Source organism: Kogia breviceps, chromosome 7 (genome assembly GCF_026419965.1).
Source record: "Kogia breviceps isolate mKogBre1 chromosome 7, mKogBre1 haplotype 1, whole genome shotgun sequence".
In the NCBI taxonomy this organism is placed as follows: domain Eukaryota; kingdom Metazoa; phylum Chordata; class Mammalia; order Artiodactyla; family Physeteridae; genus Kogia; species Kogia breviceps.
The window spans coordinates 96,776,025-96,790,578 of record NC_081316.1 but is presented as its reverse complement, the minus strand read 5'-3'; the positions used below and the strand labels follow the sequence as shown (position 1 = coordinate 96,790,578).

Below are 14,554 nucleotides of genomic sequence, written 5' to 3'. Positions count from 1 at the left end.
TTTTTGTTTTCATCAAAAAGGAGACTTTGTGTTCACTGAATGACCTCTTTTTTCAGTTACTCTGTAGATGAGAACATTTTGATATTCTTTATGTCAAGGTTCAGATACTTGATAGTGTAAAATCTAAATAAGGTCTATGATTTCACCCAATATACAAGTGACTTCAGTGTCTCCTTTGATTGAGAAAAGTACTTTGCTTACCTAGCTTCCTTCCCTATAGTTTTCAATGAATTCCCATCAATAATTTCCATTAATTTCTCATGTCATAAAATCATTTGCTGAGGCCTTACATTATGGTATACACCACCATTTTCCAATCTGTTAGTCTCCTGAGGATCCAAAATTTAAAAAATGAAAGCAGAATTGTGCCAGAAAGTGAGATGAGCAAGAGTCTTTAAACTTCTAAAAATCAGTTTCTTCTTCTGTAAAATCTTACTTAAATAAATATGAGCCAGATAAACTCCTGGAAGCAAGCTCGAAAGTTTTCCCTAGTGACAAATGTGTTCCTTTTGTGGCTTATCTCCTTATAGGTAGTGATGTACTGATTGGTGACGTCTTGGTCCTTCTTGGGGCTTCCCTCTATGCTGTTTCTAATGTGTGTGAAGAATACATCGTGAAGAAGCTGAGCAGACAGGAGTTTTTAGGAATGGTGGGCTTGTTTGGAACAATTATCAGTGGCATACAGCTGTAAGATTCTAAACATCCTTAAAAACAATAAGCAAATATGTCATAGATGATTACTTTCCAGCTACTAATATTCATTGTTTATTTGGCCCCAATTCACATTTGAAATCAGTAACTTGCTAAATATCTATTAGAAGATTTTTGAAACATCAAGAATTATGCCTCATTTTCTTATACATGTGTGATGCTTGATTCCTGCTTATAATGTGGTAGACTTTATATTACCAGTGAAGACTCTCTTTTTCAATTATTCCTAGAAAATATTAACTTCCTATTCAAAGGGAACACATAGTGTCATGTTTTCCTCCTGTAGTTGACTACTGTAGAGTGCTTCTAAGGGTGTCAAACATGTGTTTATGGACTCCTCTGGGTTTTATTCTTTGTCATTTTAATTAAAGATAGTTATTTTTATACTTTAAGAAAAATTCAACAGTCAACATAATTAATCCCCTTGGTGAAGTATTTAAAGCTTGAAGCAATTTAATTGCTTATAAAATAGTGAAAATTAGTGTAAAGATCTCTCTGTGACCTCTTGTTTTAATCACAGATTGATTGTGGAATATAAGGATATTGCCAGCATTCACTGGGACTGGAAAATTGGTATGTACATACATAATAATTCTTGTTAGTCTTTCCCCTGACACACATCAAGAAATAAATACTTCATTTTAGTAATACTATTTAGACATTTTTATATAAAATCACAGAGTAATTTAGTACACAGAGAACTATAGTGGTTTACATTGAGTTTTCTCTGAGAACTTGTAAATAAACCCCCCCATAAAAGTTAATCCTTAATCTTTACCTTCAGGAATAGCCTTTCTTTACTAGGAATTCTGAACAAGACTGACCTTTGGTCACACTAACTTTCAACTAGATCTGTATCTCGAGTCCTCAGACTTCTTATGAAGGTTGTCTGCTTGATGTAATTTGTGAAATATTAACCTGAATAATCTGATGGTGTGTAATCACCACCATGTTCCATTGCTACTCTCATCTGATAGGAAAGATTTGAACCTTATTTAGTGATGCGTGGAAAGAAATTAAGTACTACATGAAATGTCATTGAAATTCATTTACCATGCTTGGATGATTTCATTCAAGTAAATAACTTAGATTGCCCCTGTGTGTGTGTGTGTGTGTGTGTGTTGAGCGAGGTTGGAGAAGTGGTTGTGAAGCAGAGATAACTGCTATAAGTAGTTATCTCTCAGCACCCACATGCCTAGCTCTTATGAGATGAACAAAAGATAATGGGCCTAACGACTATCTTTGATACCCTAAAAATACTTTATTTTAATTCAACCACACAAATCATGTCCAACCATGATGCCTTTTATCATTGTCATCTCTCTGCCCTGGACAGGTGGATAACATGGGGTGATAAGAGCTGTTGACTTACACCATAAGCAAGATTCTATGGCCTCGATCATCTAACACTCTGTTGAATTTTTTAAGTTCTTCATCATATCTTGTTATTTTTTTCCTGAGAGCTTTGTATGTCTCATTTGCAATGCTTACTGTTAACAAGGGGCTTTGTGGATAGTATGTTAAAGGATCAGGGAATTTTATATATCAGTCAAGCTTTAAAAGCACAGCACCTTTAACTTTTGATTTCTTCCTATAACATTAGATATTCCATTTTTTTCACAGCCCTGCTGTTTGTAGCATTTGCCTTCTGTATGTTTTGCCTGTACAGCTTCATGCCACTGGTGATTAAAGTCACTAGTGCCACTTCTGTCAACCTGGGCATCCTGACAGCTGACCTCTACAGTCTTTTCTTTGGACTCTTTCTGTTTGGCTATAAGGTGAGCAAGTAGATCTTGTTCAAATCAGAACACTTTTTTGGTTTAAAAGAAGTAATGAGTTTCTTTTAGATTTTAGATCCCAAAATGAAACCTTCTCATCTTCTTGGCAAGAATTTCTTTGGACACTCACTCCAGGCAAATAGCATGTTAATGTTATTATAAGAGTCTTGCTTTGAGAACTACTGCCTTAGAAATCCATCTTTCTGGGACTTCCCTGGTGGCACAGTGGTTAAGAATCCACCCGCCAATGCAGGGGACACGGGTTCGAGCCCTGGTCCAGGAAGATCTCACATGCCGTGGAGCAACTAAGCCCCTGTGCCACAACTACTGAGCCCGTGCACCTAGAGCCCGTGCTCTGCAACAAGAGAAGCCACTGCAATGAGAAGCATGCATGCCACAATGAAGAGTAGCCCCTGCTTGCTGCGACTAGAGAAAGCCCGCATGCGGCAACGAAGAGCCAAAAATAAATAAATAAATAAATAAATTTTAAAAAGAAAGAAAGAAATCCATCTTTCCATAGTATAAAGCTTGTTTACTTGGCTGCTATTACAGTCATTTGAACAAATAGAATGTTGGCTGTTGCTTGATAATTTTTTTTTTAGCTGAGGATAGCAACTATATTTCTTTATCCATATAAAATTTTGTATCTGGGTGGAAATTGCTTGGCACTGACTTACACTGTTCCCAGGAATTGGCCAGGAATTCACAATGCCTAGTTCAGTGTTTTCTCAGAAATTTCTGCTTAAGAAGCATAAACCATTTTTGCTTTTACATGTCACAGGAACCAGCTGTTACCTTCACAAACTTGCTGGTTAAGGTATTTCTGAACTAAGACTGAAGAAGTATTTATAGCTTTTTGGTGGCATCATTAAAAAGTAACAAATGTCAAAGTGAATCAGGGAAGTGATCCTGACAGCCCTAGATTTTTTTTTTTCTATGATAGCAATCATTAAGGGGTACAAAGTGGCCCTAAAAGTGAGTTAAGAAAAAAAAAAAAAGTGAGTTAGCTGTTCTGTGGTTCTGTTCTTGCATTTCACATGGCCACCACTAGGGGACCATGGTGTTTTTATTCTGCAGTTCAAGGCCAGTTGATGGCTACCCATACCCAGAGAAAGCTTGAGAGTTCTGCAGTATAACATTTGGCCCTGCTTACGTGTGCTTTTTTTTTTTTTAATTAAACATATTGAGGTAGCTTTAGTAGTTTAACTTTTACTTTTCCCTCATTAGTAAAATAATGTCCAAGGAGGAAGTAAGGTTAAAGAAATAAAAGCTTCAAAGTGAAAGTATACTTGTCGCTGCCTAGTATAAGCTCCCTTAATGTAGATATTTGCTTTTTAACTGTATTAACTTTAATGAGAAAAAGCCTTCTTGTGTGTCATTTTTTTTTGGCCACATGACTTACACTATTATTCTCAAAAGTGGAACATGCAAACTATAAGTTCCTTTGCAGTTCTTTTGCTTTACGTTTCTTTGTCCCTGCATGTCTAGCAGCTCAGTCATAACTCATATCAGATTTTATTCTTTTTGGTCAAAGGCTGTTTCAAGACTTGTAGAGCAAAGAGGAGGTCTGCTGTGATCTTCAGAGTAAATTACAGAGGTGGGAAATCATTCAGAGCATAAAGATGATATCTAGGATCTTAGAAGAAATTTTTAAAGACAGAATCATAAGTTCAATATGTCACTAATTAAAAAATATATAGTATCTAAAATAACTTTGGCTTTGATATTTTGAAACACAGTTGAAAAAGACATTAAACAATTTCTGTATTCATTGGTGTCAGACTCTGCCTCCTCTGGACTGATCTTGAGTAAATACTCACTGAACAGAGTAGCCACAAGATATTTCCTGTATAGATACAGACACAAAGGATAAAATTTAAAAAACAGCCTCTGATTCAGGAGACTTATTATCTCACTCCCTCAGAGTCTCTCTCTTCTAATAAAGGTGGCTTCATTTAATCATGTGCCTTCTTAAGAGGAAAAAGATTCTTTTTTCTTATAAACATTTAAAACCACCAAACCCAACAGGACATGTTTTGAATAAGTTACTTAGGTTTTCCCACAGGTAATAGTGAATATTCTATTGGAGAGCATGATTGACCTTCATGATACTGACTTTAAAAGTTTAGGGTACTTTAAATAGCTTTAACTCCCTTTAATCTTTTCTGAATCATTTTTTCCCCCAAAAGAACATTTATTCAATACCAGCTATGTGCTGGGTGCTGTGCTGAGATTGGATCCAAGAATGAAACCTGTGGAGGAAATTAGTTTGGCTGCTGCTCTGGTTGACATTATCACTGGCTTTGCATCATCACTGAATCCAGTGGAGGCCTTCCAGCTTTGGGGAGGGTTGTGGCTATTCCATTCCTTAAAAAGTTCAAACGGTTTAAGGTTAAGAAGCAATTGAGCATCTATGAAACATTAACATGTTGAAGCCAATGATGACCCATAGAAGCCCACACCTGGAGATGACTGTAATCTACTGAATACTCATTTCAAAACCCATTTCATTTTTTCCTTCTACCTGTGGGAGTATGTCTTTTTTTAAAAAAAAAAAATTTATTTTTGGCTGGGGTCTTCGTTGCTGCGCGCAGGCTGTTCTCTAGTTGCGGCCAGTGGAGGCTACTCTTCATTGTGGTGCGTGGGCTTCTCATTGCAGTGGCTTCTCTTGTTGCAAAGCACAGGCCTTAGGAGCGTGGGCTTCAGTAGTTGTAGCACGTGAGCTCAGTAGTTGTGGCTCACGGGCTCTAGAGCACAGGCTCAGTAGTTGTGGTGCACGAGCGTAGTTGCTCTGTGGCATGTGGGATCCTCCCGGACCAGGGCTCGAACCCGTGTCCCCTGCACTGGCAGGCGGATTCCCAACCACTGCACCACCAGGGAAGCCTGGGAGTGTGTCTTACTTTTTCTTCTCTCTAATCTTCTTTCTCTTCTTCTTCTCCAAACCATTCTGTTTTCTTATTGTTTCACACCAGTGTTGTAAGCTGTGCCTAGGGTCTGAATCTGGGTCTCTCATGGTACCATGCTAAACTTTTAGTCTCTCCACTAAGTAAGTGGGACTAGTTGTGAGGTGGGATGCAGCTGGGTTATCACAGAGAAAGGCAAAAGTCCATTTCCTAAAGATCCAAGAATCCAGTTGGCTGATGTGGTGGGTGATGTGGGCAGAGCTCACACATTCACCAGTACACACACACGGGACGGTTTTGGTCATTAGCATCTCCTTGGGCAACTTTCAGAAAAAAAAATTATGAGAAGGTAACCCTCAAAGTTCCATTGACAAAAGGCAGCAGCAAAGATGTGTATGTGAGGGAGCACTGTCCATAGCTTATTATCTCCTCCTAGTTTTCAGGACTCTACATCCTCTCTTTCACCGTCATCATGGTGGGGTTCATTCTGTACTGCTCCACCCCGACAAGCACTGCAGAGCCGGCTGAAAGCAGCATGCTACCAGTCACCAGCACTGGAATCGACAACCTGGGACTGAAGCTTGAGGAGAACCTCCAGGAGGCCCACTCTGCAGTCTTGTAGCTGGAGAAGAAGGCACACACATACACCTGGGGTTTCCTGGGAAGCTGGAAGCTGTCACCTGGATAAAGCAGAGCCTACTGCCTTGGGATACTTGGAAAATGATCAGACTCAGAGTGAATATTCTGTAGCATTGGAGTGGATCCAGTGGTGAGATTTTACAAAGGAATACAAAATAATGTATCAAAAGTAGAAATTCCAAAATAGGGCAGAAGCCAAGGCCATAATTGTGTTTCTGTGTGTTTGAGGGCCAATACCTATTAGTGTCAGGGAGACAAGGAGTGGGGCCCACACTGGGGTCTTAGAGGTACAAGTAGGAAAGCAGGATTGGATAGATACCTGGGTGTGAGCCAGCCTCAGGACAGAGCCTGAAAGCAGGCTGTCCAGGCTGGGCTGGGTAGTCTGGAGGAGGGGCAGCCCAGGATGGTTTTGGAGTAGGTTTCCTCATTTGGAGGCAAGTTTTGTCCTGATGAGGCAGTCATTGTCCTTCTACAAGCCTCATGGCCTTTAGGCCACTAGATGAGGTCTGGTGACTGATTGCACATGTTGGGAACATGGGTGGGGCAGTACTTGAGAAATCCTGAGATACAACTGTGAGTACTATAGAAGCCATAAAGTAGAGTACAGTAATCCTAGGAACCTTCTCCCAATTGTTATTATGCTACTTCTTAACAAATAATGTGCCATGAGATTTTTATGATACTTCTTCAATACAGAGTGTTAATATGTAGCATCATTATGATATCAACTACTAGTATGCCACTTTACAAAAACTCTGTATGTAAACTTTTTTAGGTAAAAATATAATAAAGAAATTGAGGGTAAGTGTTCATATTATTAAAAGATTTTGATTTCATGGAAATATATTTACTGTGTGGTTTTTTTGATTACCTAATTCCCCTTGTGGATTTTAAATGACTTAATATATTCAAGATTTCCTCATATCCAACTTTTCAGAATCATGTCTACTTAAGGTGAAGCAAACCTATCTATTTGGGGCTCTGCCAGAATGGAGGGGAAATCAGAGTAAGCTCCCAGATCATTTGCTGGAATAAACATTTAAAATTTTTGAATTACCTTAATGGGTTTTTAAAAAAAACTTTTTGAGTGAAATAACCTTTCATTTCCTGCAGCCAATTAAAACTGATTGTTTGGTTTTCACTCCTTACCATTAACAGCTGTCAGTGAGTGGAAAAAGATTGTTAAAATGTTTGGCCTTTTGGGGAAGACTTCCAGTTTGATTAATACACTGATTATTTCTTAAAATATCTTGCTTATTTTAAAGATATATTTTGTTTAAAATATCCTGTATATATAGGGATAGTGGTGAAGTAGAGAATCTCAGGTGACAATATCCCACATGTCAGTCGAGGCTAAGCTCAAATGTCATCTCTACTATGAAGCCTTTTTTAGGCCATCTGGGCTGGGTCCCCCACCTCCTCTAGGTTCCCAGGGCCCTTGCTTGTTCACATCTTCTTCGTAGCACTTATTGAATTGAGGTGTTGCTGTTTACCTGCCTCTCCTCACCACGGGTTGAGCTTTTCCAGGTCAACAGCCTTTTATCATCTTTCTAGTCCTTTGGTCATCTTACTTCTTGAGTGATTATTAAATGAACTTTGTCTTTGGTCTCAGTTCAGAACGTTTAAGGGGAGATTGATCTAAAGTAAGGCCTTCTGTGCAGATACATGTCTGTAGGGAGTAAGTTGTCCTACCCTACTCTCTTTCTACCCATCACCCTTAATCCTGGTGTTTCCCCTTGCTTGCTCCCTTTGGAAAAGGGCGGAGGAGTTCCAATCTGGGCATCCCAAATTAAAACTCAGAATAGTGTTCCAAAGAAGCAATGCTATGAATGAAATTCAGCAACTAAATAATAGTACTGCAAGGCTGTGCAAGGTTTAAGGAAGTTGTGAAGATTGTCACTTTAACCAGCCTGCATAATACCACTTTCATGGAAGATGTGTTTTCAAACATCTGGCTTACACACAAACTTCTTATTTATTTATTTATGGCTGCATTGGGTCTTTTTTTAAAAACATCTTTATTGGAATATAATTGCTTTACAATGGTGTGTTAGTTTCTGCTTTACAACAAAGTGAATCAGTTATACATATACATATGTTCCCATATCTCTTCCCTCTTGCATCTCCCTCCCTCCCACCCTCCCTATCCCACCCCTCTAGGTGGTCACAAACCACCTAGCTGATCTCCCTGTGCCACGTGGCTGCTTCCCACTAGCTATGTACCCTACGTTTGGTAGTGTATGTATGTCCATGCCACTTTCTCACTTCGTCACAGCTTACCCTTTGCCCTCCCCATATCCTCAAGTCCATGCTGTAGTAGGTCTGTGTGTTATTCCTGTCCTACTCCTAGCTCTTCATGACATTTTTTTTCTTAGATTCCATATATATGTGTTAGCATATGGTATTTGTTTTGCTCCTTCTGACTTCCCTCTGTATGACAGACTCCAGGTCCATCTACCTCACTACAAATAACTCATTTTGTTTCTTTTGATGGCTGAGTAATATTCCATTGTATATATGTGCCACATCTTCTATATCCATTCATCTGTTGGTGGACACTTAGGTTGCTTCCATGTCCTGGCTATTGTAAATAGAGCTGCAATGAACATTTTGGTACATGACTCTTTTTGAATTAATGGTTTTCTCAGGGTATATGCCCAGTAGTGGGATTGCTGGGTCGTATGGTAGTTCTATTTGTAGCTTTTTATGGAACTTCCATACTGTTCTCCATAGTGGCTGTATCAATTTACATTCCCACCAACAGTGCAAGAGTGTTCCCTTTTCTCTACACCCTCTCCAGCATTTATTTTTTCTAGATTTTTTTTTTTTTTTTGGCGGTACGTGGGCCTCTCACTGTTGTGGCCTCTCCCGTTGCGGAGCACAGGCTCCGGACGTGCAGGCTCAGCAGCCATGGCTCACGGGCCCAGCCGCTCCGCGGCATGTGGGATCCTCCCAGACCAGGGCACGAACCCACGTCCTCTGCATCGGCAGGCAGATTCTCAACCACTGTGCCACCAGGGAAGCCCCTGTTTCTAGATTTTTTGATGATGGCCATTCTGACCAGTTTCAGATGATATCTCATTGTAGTTTTGATTTGCATTTCTCTAATGATTAATGATGTTGAGCATTCTTTCATGTATTTGTTGACAATCTGTATATCTTCTTTGGAGAAATGTCTATTTAGGTCTTCTGACCATTTTTGGATTGGGTTGTTTGTTTTTTTGTTATTGAGTTGCATGAGATGATTGTAAATTTTGGAGATTAATCCTTTGTCAGTTGCAAATATTTTCTCCCATTCTGAGGGTTGTCTTTTGGTCTTATTTATAGTATCTTTTGCTGTGCAAAAGCTTTTAAGTTTCATTAGGTCCCATTTGTTTATTTTTGTTTTTATTTCCATTTCTCTAGGAGGTGGGTCAAAAAGGATCTTGTTGTGATTTATGTCATAGAGTGTTCTGCCTATGTTTTCCTCTAAGAGTTTGATAGTGTCTGGCCTTACATGTAGGTCTTTAACCCATTTTGAGTTTATTTTTGTGTATGGTGTTAGGGAGTGTTCTAATTTCACACTTTTACATGTAGCTGTCCAGTTTTCCCAACACCACTTATTGAAGAGGCTGTCTTTTCTCCACTGTATATTCTTCCCTCCTTTATCAAAGATAAGGTGACCATATGTGTGTGGGTTTATCTCTGGGCTTTCTATCCTGTTCCATTGACCTATATTTCTGTTTTTGTGCCAGGACCATACTGTCTTGATTACTGTAGCTTTGTAGTATAGTCTGAAGTCAGGGAGCCTGATTCCTCAGGCTCCATTTTTCGTTCGCAAGATTGCTTTGGCTATTTGGGGTCTTTTGTGTTTCCATACAAATTGTGAATTTTTTTGTTTTACTTCTGTAAAATATGCCAGTGGTAGTTTGATAGGGATTGCACTGAATCTGTAGATTGCTTTAGGTAGTAGAGTCATTTTCACAATGTTGATTCATCTGATCCAAGAACATGGTGTATCTCTCCATCTATTTGTATCATCTTTAATTTCTTTCATCAATGTCTTATAGTTTTCTGCATACAAGTCTTTTGTCTCCTTAGGTAGGTTTATTCCTAGATATTTTATTCTTTTTGTTGCAGTGGTAAATGGGAGTGTTTTCTTAATTTCATTCTCAGATTTTTCATCATTAGTGTATAAGAATGCCAGAGATTTCTGTGCATTAATTTTGTATCCTGCTACTTTACCAAATTCATTGATTAGCTCTAGTAGTTTTATGGTAGCATCTTTAGGATTCTCTATATGTAGTATCATGTCATCTGCAAACACTGATAGCTTTACTTCTTCTTTTCCGATTTGGATTCCTTTTATTTCTTTTTTTTCTCTGATTGCTGTGGCTAGAACTTCCAAGACTATGTTGATAAGAGTGGTGAGAGTGAGCAACCTTGTCTTGTTCCTGATCTTAGTTGAAATTGTTTCAGTTTTTCACCATTGAGGACAATGTTGGCTGTGGGTTTGTCATATATGGCCTTTATTATGTTGAGGAAAGTTCCCTCTATGCCTACTTTCTGCAGGACTTTTAATCATAAATGGGTGTTGAATTTTGTCAAAAGCTGTCTCTACATCTATTGAGATGATCATATGGTTTTTCTCCTTCAGTTTGTTGATATGGCATATCACGTTGATTGCTTTGCATATATTGAAGAATCCTTGCATTCCTGGAATAAACCCCACTTAATCATAATGTATGATCCTTTTAATGTGCTGTTGGATTCTGTTTGCTATTATTTTGTTTAGGATTTTTGCATCTATGTGCATCAGTGATATTGGCCTGTAGTTTTCTTTCTTTGTGATATCTTTGTCTGATTTTGGTATCATGGTGATGGTGGCCTCGGAGAATGAGTTTGGGAGTGTTCCTCCCTCTGCTATCTTTTGGAAGAGTTTGAGAAGCATAGGGGTTAGCTCTTCTCTAAATGTTTGATAGAATTAGCCTGTGAAGCCATCTGGTCTTGGGCTTTTGTTTGTTGGAAGACTTTTAATCACAGTTTCAATTTCAGTGCTTGTGATTGGTCTGTTCATATTTTCTATTTCTTCCTGGTTCTGTCTTGGCAGGTTGTGCATTTCTAAGAATTTGTCCATTTCTTCCAGGTTGTCCATTTTATTGGCATAGAGTTGCTTGTAGTAATCTCTAATAATCTTTTGTATTTCTGTAGTGTCAGTCATTACTTCTCCTTTTTCATTTCTAATTCTATTGATTTGAGTCTTCTCCCTTTTTTTCTTGATGAGTCTGGCTAATGGTTTATCAATTTTGTTTATGTTCTCAAAGAACCAGATTTTAGTTTTACTGATGTTTGCTATCGTTTCCTTCATTTATTTTTCATTTTTTCTGATCTGATCTTTATGATTTCTTTCCTTCTGCTAAATTTGGGGGGATTTTTGTTTTTCTTTCTCTAGATCCTTTAGGTGCAAGGTTAGGTTTTTTATTTGAGATGTTTCCTGTTTGTTACGGTAGGATTGTATTGCTATTAACTTCCCTCTTAGAACTGCTTTTGCTGAATCCCATAGGTTTTGGATCATTGTGTCTCCATTGTCATTTGTTTCTAGGTATTTTTTGATTTCCTCAGTGATCATTTCATTATTAAGTAGTGTATTGTTTAGCCTCCATGTGTTTGTACTTTTTACAGATCTTTTCCTGTAAATGATATCTAGTCTCATAGCATTGTGGTCAGAAAAGATACTTGATACGATTTCAATTTTCTTAAATTTACCAAGGCTAGATTTGTGACCCAAGATATGATCTATCCTGGAGAATGTTCCATGAGTGCTTGAGAAAAATGTGTATTCTGTTGTTTTTGGATGGAATATCCTATAAATATCAATTAAGTCCACCTCTTCTAATGTATCATTTAAAACTTGTGTTTCCTTATTTATTTTCATTTTGGATGATGTGTCCATTGGTGAAAGTGGGGTGTTAAAGTCCCCTACTATAATTGTGTTGCTGTCGATTTCCCCTTTTATGGCTGTTAGTATTTGCCTTATGTATTGAGGTGCTCCTATGTTGGGTGCATAAATATTTACAACTGTCATATCTTCTTCATGGATCAATCCCTTGATCATTATGTAGTGTCCTTCTTTGTCTCTTGTAATAGTCTTTATTTTAAAGTCTATTTTGTCTGATATGAGAATTGCTACTCCAGCTTTCTTCTGATTTCCATCTGCATGGAATATCTTTTTCCATCCCCTCACTTTCAGTCTGTATGTGTCCCTAGGTCTGAAGTGAGTCTCTTGTAGACAGCATATATATGGGTCTTGTGTTTGTATCCATTCAGCCAGTCTGTATCTTTTGGTGGGAGCATTTAATCCATTTACATTTAAGGTAATTATTGAATTGTATGTTCCTATTACCATTTACTTAAATGTTTTGGGTTTGTTCTTGAAGGTCTTTTCCTTCTCTTGTGTTTCTTGCCTAGAGAAGTTCCTTTTGCATTTGTTGTAAAGGTGGTTTGGTGGTGCTGAACTCTCTCAGCTTTTGCTTGTCTGTAAAGGTTTTAATTTCTCCATCAAATCTGAATGAGATTCTTGCTGGGTAGGGTAATCTTGGTTGTAGGTTTTTCTCCTTCGTCCCTTTAAATATGTCCTGTCACTCCCTTCTGGCTTGCAGAGTTTCTGCTGAAAGATCAGCCTCTAACCTTATGGGGATTCCCTTGTGTGTTATTTGTTGTCTTTCCCTTGCTGCTTTTAATATATTTTCTTTGTATTTAATTTTTGATAGTTTGATTAATATGTGTTTTGGCGTGTTTCTCCTTGGATTTATCCTGTATGGGACTCTCTATGCTTCCTGGACTTGAATAACTATTTCCTTTCCCACAATAGGGAAGTTTTCAACTATAATCTCTTCAAATATTTTCTCAGTCCCTTTCTTTTTCTCTTCTTCCTCTGGGACCCCTATAATTCGAATATTGGTGTGTTTAATATTGTCCCAGATCTCTCTGAGACTGTCCTCAGTTCTTTTAATTCTTTTTTCTTTATTCTGTTCTGCAGTAGTTATTTCCACTATTTTATCTTCCAGGTCACTTATCCGTTCTTTTGCCTCAGTTATCCTGCTATTGATCCCATCTAGAGTATTTTTAATTTCATTTATTGTGTTGTTCATCATTGCTTGCCTCCTCTTTAGTTCTTCTAGGTCGTTGTTAAATGTTTCTTGCATTTTCTCTATTCTATTTCCAAGATTTTGGATCGTCTACTATCATTTTTCTGAATTCTTTTTCAGGTAGATTGCCTATTTCCTCTTCATTTGTTAGGTCTGGTGGGTTTTTAACCTTCCTTCTTCATCTGCCGTGTGTTTTTCTGTGTTTTCATTTTGCTTATCTTAATGTGTTTGGGGTCTCCTTTTCACAGGCTGCAGGTTCGTCGTCCCTGTTGTTTTTGGTGTCTGTCCCCAGTGACTAACGTTGGTTCAGTGGGTTGAGTAGGTTTCCTGGTTGAGGGGACTAATGCCTGTGTTCTGGTGGATGAGTCTGGATCTTGTCTTTCTGGTGGGCAGGTCCACGTCTGGTGGTGTGTTTGGGGATCTTGGTAGCCTTATTATGATTTTAGGCAGCCTCTCTGCTAATGGATGGGGCTGTGTTCCTGTCTTGCTAGTTGTTTGGCATAGGGTGTCCAGCACTGTAGCTTGCTGGTCCTTGCATGAAGCTGGGTCTTGGTGTTGAGATGGAGATCTCAGGTAGATTTTTGCCGTTTGATATTATGTGGAGCTGTGAGGTCTATTGTGGACCAGTACCTTAAGTTGGTTCTCCCACCTCAGAGACACAGCGCTGACATCTGCCTGGAGTACCAAGAGGCTTTAATCCATACGGCTCAGAATAAAAGGGAGAAAAAATAGAAAGAAAGAAAGAAAAGAAAAGAAAGAAAGAAAGAAAGAAAGAAAGAAAGAAAGAAAGAAAGAAAGAAAGAAAGAAAGAAAGAAAAGATAAAGTAGGATAAAATAAAATAAAGTTATTAAAATAAAAATAATTATTAAGAAGAAAAATTTTTTTAAAGTAAAAAAAAAAGTTACTGTAGAACCCTAGGACAAATGGTGAAAGCAAAGCTATACAGACAAAATCTCACACAGAAGCATACACATACACACTCACAAAAAGAGAAAAAGGGGAAAAAATAATATATCCTGCTCGCAAAGTCCACCTCCTCAATTTGGGATGATTCGTTGTCTATTCATGTATTCTACAGATGCAGGGTACATCAAGTTGATTGTGGACCTTTAATCTGCTGCTTCTGAGGCTGCTGGGAGAGATTTCCTTTTCTCTTTGTTCGCACAGCTCTTTGGGTTCGTCTTTGGATCTGAACCCGTCTCTGCGTGTAGGTCGCCTGGGGGTGTCTGCTGTTCTCTCAGACAGGACGGGGTTAAAGGAGCAGCTGATTCGGGGGCTCTGGCTCACTCAGGCCGGGGGGGAGGGAGGGGCACGGAATGCGGGTACTAGCTTTCAGCTGCAGAAGCTGGCGTGACGCTGCACCAGCCTGAGGCACGCCATGCGTTCTCCCGGGGA

At 38.7% G+C, this 14,554-nt stretch overlaps 1 protein-coding gene across 1 annotated transcript in view; it reads left to right on the top strand.

Annotated features, from left to right (window-relative positions):
• The window catches only part of SLC35F2 (solute carrier family 35 member F2), a 62,350-nt gene extending 55,479 nt beyond the window's left edge, over positions 1 to 6,871 (top strand). Inside the window, exons 5-8 of the mRNA XM_059070364.2 lie at positions 531 to 687; positions 1,232 to 1,284; positions 2,335 to 2,489; positions 5,829 to 6,871. Of these exons, the coding sequence (XP_058926347.1) occupies positions 531 to 687; positions 1,232 to 1,284; positions 2,335 to 2,489; positions 5,829 to 6,014 (551 nt within the window). The 3' untranslated portion in view covers positions 6,015 to 6,871. The remainder of the gene's footprint in view (positions 1 to 530; positions 688 to 1,231; positions 1,285 to 2,334; positions 2,490 to 5,828) is intronic.
• Positions 6,872 to 14,554: the final 7,683 nt, after the last annotated feature.